This window comes from Cryptomeria japonica, chromosome 11 (assembly GCF_030272615.1).
Source record: "Cryptomeria japonica chromosome 11, Sugi_1.0, whole genome shotgun sequence".
Taxonomy (NCBI): Eukaryota; Viridiplantae; Streptophyta; class Pinopsida; order Cupressales; family Cupressaceae; genus Cryptomeria; species Cryptomeria japonica.
The window spans coordinates 560,812,304-560,818,328 of NC_081415.1; the positions used below are offsets into that span (position 1 = coordinate 560,812,304).

General features: G+C 37.5%; 1 protein-coding gene across 1 annotated transcript; it reads right to left on the reverse strand.

Annotated features, from left to right (window-relative positions):
- Positions 1-352: 352 nt before the first annotated feature.
- Positions 353-4,417, reverse strand: LOC131034635 (endo-1,4-beta-xylanase 5). Its single transcript, XM_059214143.1, has 9 exons — positions 4,268-4,417; positions 3,236-4,112; positions 3,115-3,149; positions 2,799-3,027; positions 2,542-2,717; positions 2,344-2,442; positions 2,076-2,222; positions 895-1,533; positions 353-796 (listed from the first exon to the last, which is right to left on the reverse strand). Exons 2-9 carry the CDS (start codon positions 3,351-3,353, stop codon positions 464-466), a joined length of 1,776 nt encoding a protein of 591 aa, XP_059070126.1. The 5' UTR covers positions 3,354-4,112; positions 4,268-4,417; the 3' UTR covers positions 353-463.
- Positions 4,418-6,025: the final 1,608 nt, after the last annotated feature.

A 6,025-nucleotide genomic window follows, 5' to 3' on the forward strand; every position in this document is an offset into this window, starting at 1 on the left:
AATCTATTACAAATCCTCATCCAAATTGGTGTGTAAGCGTTGGTCCTAATTCCCCTTAATCCCATGTTCCTTTACACTTTTACATGCTTAACTAATTTCCATACTTAAATGAATTGGTTAATTTTATAATGTAACCATATTGTTACAAACTTTAAGTATGTGACGTGTCCATTCTAACAAAAGTTACACAATTAAGTCAACATCCAAATTTTGTATTATTTGAGTGTGAGAAATTCATACAATTTTTTTATCTTTTGGAATATTAATCTTAAAGATACTATCATTGATTTTGGTTTAAACGGCACATTTTAACCAATTAACCAATTAAACAAATCAAAACTTAAAAAATATATTATTTAAACACAACTTTTATTAGACAAATAAAAAATGTGATGTTAATTGAAGAATGCATCAATGGAGGCAATTTCGCAGCTCCTCAAAACATAACATGCAGGCTGTACAATCAGATCTGAATATATATGTGCTGCACTCCATCACCTTGAGAGACAGACATGCTTTTGGTGATATTCTTTTGGCCATAGGTGGCAGAGAATTCGTAATCTCCAAAGAATCCATTAAATTTGAATAACCCATTTTCATCGGTCATGTCGTCCAATTCAGTTGTCCATTCCGCCAGCAGTCTGTCAACACTGTCTCCTGCTGGCAAATTATTGAAGTCATTGTCTGTCAAACACATCTGGTAACACCCATTTCGGCCAAGAGCAGTCCACATAATTATTCCCTCAACTGCTGGAAAAGAAAATCCTTCTCTCAATATTTCCTCCAAATATGCAGCCTGCAAAATATCCTCCAAATTGATTTCTGCAAATATGCAAGCAATGCATAATGATGATCAATTCAAGAAAAGACCATAGAAATCGTGTAATTCCTTACCTGGGTTTCATGATCGAATTTTTTGGCAACATCAACCTCTGTAAGCCAAATGGGTAGGCCAAGAGTACTCAATTTCTCCAAAACTGCCCTCATGAATGGAATATTTGGTTTGCTGAAATGGCTTTCCAGCCCAATTCCTTCCATAACTTGTCCTGATTCTCTGATTTTTCTGAGTTTTTGAATGTAAGCATCCGCTGTGGCCTCAGAATCGGCGCAGTCCTCGATGACATTATAGTCATTCATGAACATGGGTGTCCGGGGATCAATCTGCTGGGCCGCCTGGAAGAAGTCTTGTGAAGCATCGGGCCCGAGTTTTTCCTCATAAAATGAGAAATGTAGCATCTCATTGCTCACATCCCAGCTGATAAAATTGCCTGCATATCTCTCCACTAAAGACTCAATTCTCTTCCTGACTGCTTTCTGCAATTCCTCCTTGTCGAGGGAAGTGACCCAGGAAGGGATGTATCTTGAATCCTCCCAGAAAATGTTGTGCCCACGAGTTTGGATGCCATTTGCATCGCAAAACTCCAGCAGCTGATCTGCAAGGCTGTAATTAAGCTTCCCTGGCTTAGGCTCTGTCGCGTACCATTTCAGCTCGTTCTCAAATACAGCAGTATTGAATCTCTTCAGGAACCATCTCTGTCGCATTGAATTCAACACAGAGAATATATTTAACTTCTGCTTGAAGAAAATAATCAAATTCAGAAGTTCTTGGCAAGACAGTAAAGAATCGGAAATCTAGTCCAAAGAATCAATTTTTAAAATTAAAAACAAAAAAAAAAGTTGATAATGAATACTCTTTATAGAAAAGTCCTGGCTTATTTCACTTGTGTTCCTGGATTTTTTCCGAATTTTTAGGCATTCCCCAGTTTGTCTATAGTTTCAAATTTTGGTAGGTATGGCGTTTTACCAACCCATGTTACATTATAAAGTAAACAAAATAGATTCAGTTAGGCTACCAGAAACAGAGTGTTCTGCCTGCAGCTGGCTATTAGGGTCATTAGGCAATAGAATGGGCTGTTAGTTCCAATTTGGCTACCTTACACCACCGCTCTTATAGGTCTTACAACCAATTCTGCTAAATAATATTAAAAATCATCTCATCTAGCCACACAAACAAAGAGACTATTGACAGTATCTAGAGTCTGTAATGACTGTAATTACAGGGCATGATAAATAACCTGATATGGTTCATTTCCAAGAATGGTCTTTGTTATTGCCGAACCCAATGGAAACTGTCTAGAAATCTGCTTGACTGTGACATTGGCCTCTTCCAGCCGGTTGCCCTGCAGATCTGTGACATGAAGACTCACTCTTCTCATTCTATTCTGTCCGTGATTTCAGTAGTCAATCAATATTTGAATCAGGTCAGATTAACAGGAATTACAACAAAATCCTGCAATGTTTAAGAAAAGAATTGAACTCCTAGACTTTCTGTTATATTAATACCTTTGTAATTCTATCTTGTTGCTGTAAACACCATTCTTCTTCTGTAAAGGGCTGTATGGAAACGCTATCAACTAAGATATCAACATCTGTATTGTTACTCTGCAAATTAGCAAAGGCACCAACCTAATGAATATCAAAATACTGGGGAAATGTTGCAGAATTCCAGAGAAATTTAGATGGGTATAGCTGATAAGTAACCTCAAAATAGAGCTTTGAATAAGAGGGGGACCAGTCAGGAACAAAACCGCCCTTGAGGAAAGACCAGCATCCATTTCTAGCCATCACATTCCCGGCACACAGAGAAGTTGTATTATCTATATCCACAGTTGCTTTCACAAAGGCAGAGTTTGCAGCTCCCCTGATCTGCACCCATGCTGCACATTCAATCCCATATCAATGCACACAATCATAAATATAACCTATTGGGCTATTAATTCCTAAAAATCCATTATTACCTGAGAGAGTATACTTTATATCTTGACTTAGATTTTCTAGCTTCTGTGATGGGGTCCAATTCCCCATTTGGCGATTAGTTGCCACAACGTATTTATTGCCATTATTTTCAGACTCTATATGCAAGTTAGCCTTCCCAATTAATTCTGTCCAGCCCTGTGTTCCATCTTCAAAACCAGGATTAACAAGTATGCCTCCACCGTAAAGAGGTGCTGCTGGGTGTATTTGGCACTGAAAATCAAATTGCTCAATAATTACTCTCCAAAAGACTCAACCAAGAAAGGAAAAATGAAGACCAAATCACAACATAGAGCATACCTCTGTATAAGTAGAAGTATCGTACTCAACAGTCTCTGTACAATCAGATTCAATATATTAGACAGAACTCTAATAATACGGCTATGTTTAAAAAAGGAGTAACGAACATGAAATTGCTTACCATTTGAACTGGCCGCGATTGTTCTGCATAAAATCAACAAACACAACGCCACCCATTTCATTTCAAGGCAAAATGCTTGGAATATATACATTTCCATGGCAGCAAATGCCTTGCACATACTGCAATCTCTTTCAGCTCTCCGTAAATATTGCTAAATCCGCTGTAATTTTAGTATTACGCCTATCTTTTTTGTACAAATGAGAATCAAAGAGTCTTAAATATCAGTAAAATGCGTGAGGGTGGGGGTATGAATGTGGTCGAATTAAGGAATCAGTAAAACGTACGGAACAGACAAGCTAATGGGCTTTAAATTACGACAAACAGAAAGTATCCCCACATTGATATCTTCAAAGTCAAAGCTCTGTCCAGATTACCTGGTGGGCACCATATGCATATAAATATCGGAAGCAACTATTAAAACTTTTGTTCGATCTGGTTTTATAAGAATATTCTCAGCTGAATCTTGATACAATCAAAGACAAACTTAACACTTGGGCGGACAGATTTTACTTATAATCACAAGTTGGGCTTGTCATACAATAGTAAGAGTCACAATCCGACCAGGTCACGGGAGGCTAATGTAATGTACTGTGAATATCAATTCATGATACAGCCCCTGGTTTTTAACTCGTGTTTGGAAAAGGTTTGAAGTGACAGTACCATCACATGTGCAAGAATGCTCGTGACTTACTATATTGTCCTCTACAAGCCCATTCTTTCTGTGTACCAAGTTAATGTCGCCTACATGCCATGCTTTTTGTGTGCAGAGTTATTGCACAACAGCATTATGTGAAGAACACTTGAAAACTCTGAAACATTAAAACTGAGCTCATGCAAATTCTCTGAATTGTGCTGTTGGTGCAGACGCATATGTCCTCTGGACTTGGCAGAACAATCAATTGCTTAAGCATTAATCCCAAATTTTAAATGGGAAAAACTTAAAAACATCATTTTCAGTATTATGATCAGAGAACCAGATATTTTTAATTAGTATACAGACAAATGAAGAATCCAAACAAAAAGAAAAGTTACCTTTGACCTTTGTTACAAATGCTCTGCTCTGTATCTGGACAGACATAATTGTTCACGGAATTTGTGGGCATCTTTGATTTTCCTCATTGGATTACATTACAAGCATTACGTCTCAGAAAGACAGTTCCATTTAATATTTCCTCCTGATAATTTTCCCACTGTCGGTTAATTCAAGGACTGTACAAGCGTGGTTAGGTAGAGAAGGAACTCATTTTCTCTTATGGTTAAGGTTGGTCCAACTAGAGATGTCACACATTTGAGCATATCAAGAATTGGAAGTGACTCTCATCCCTTCTACTGCGGCAAGATCTGTTAAGTGATTTTCATCTCGTCATTTGTTTCAAAGATTTGAAGTCAATAAATGTAAACAATTTGAGTAATTTTTTTAAAAGAAAGGATAACAAGGATTGTATATTTCCTAATCAAGATACACAGATTCAAGATGCGGAAGGAAAAGGAGGTTTAGTGGGCATAGTGATTGGGACTCTGCATACTTTTCTTTGCTTGTAACCCCTTGGTCCCATAGATTGTTTGACCTCGTCGATGTTACTAAAAACATTCATTCATTCATTCATTCATGTTCAATTATAGGCCTTACGGAAGGTGGCTAACAAAATATTAATAATAATTTAGGAGTGCTGAAAAAAATTAGTTTTAAAAATTTTTACATTCTTGAAGATTGGAAAGTCTATTGAATTTGAGAGCTTTGGATTTGACTCTATGTTTTTTTCATCAAAATTAGTGTTAAAAAAAATTACATTCTTGAAGATTGGAAAGTCTATTGAATTTGAGAGCTTCTGGATTTGACTCTCTATGTTTTTTTCATCAACGTTTCAAATAATACTCCGATTCATCATCACAACCAAAATCTACTAAATAGTAATAAAAAAGGACAAGAGAAAAAAGAGTAATAAAAATGGACAAGAGAAAATTAGGGAACATAGCCAAGAAAAACAAGAAATATCAAAAAAGGAAGGCAAAGAGGGGATAAATATAATCTAAATATTAAAAAGAAAAGGAATTGGCACTGCTCGGGCTCTCGTTTGCTAGGGTTTGCAGAGGTGAAACCTAGCAACGTGTTGATGTTTTTTTCCATAACAATGAGGGTAAGGATGGGGGATATGGGCGCTTCCCCTGGTCCAAACTAGCTAAGGTCCTTCGCCAACAAGAATCTCTTGGGAGGATGTCATTAGGGAGACGAAATGCATTCATGAACGCCATTAGCAAAATCATCGGTCATGGTGTGGGGGCAGGGGAGGTTGGTGAGAGCCATAGAGAGGGGGTTTTGGAGTAAGGCATGTATAAAGGGAAACACGAGAACCATTTTCAGGGTATTTCAACAACAGATAGACCGACAATACTTCTAGCGGAGGAGTTAGATAACAAAATAAAAGAAAATGAAAAGCATTTCTCTGAACTGGGTTTAATCAGGAGATTCAAGGGTTTCTAGCCAAGTTTGAGTGATCTCCACAAATGGATCACAACTTTCTAGAAACCCATTCTTGAGGGAGATGTCTGTCTTTTTCTAGGGGCACAGGGCCATTTTGTGGTTGTTTTTTATTTTGAATCAGACTGGAAGAAGGTCCTCTGTGACTATCGATGGAGTTGGGAGAATAAATTCTTATTGCTCTTGAAACCGTGGTACCCGACCTTCAATCCCACCATAGAATCTTTCAACAAAGTCCCAATGTGGGTAAGACTTTTGTACCTTCCTTTGCAATTCTAGTTTGAATCTTGTTTTGAGGCCATTGGAGACTC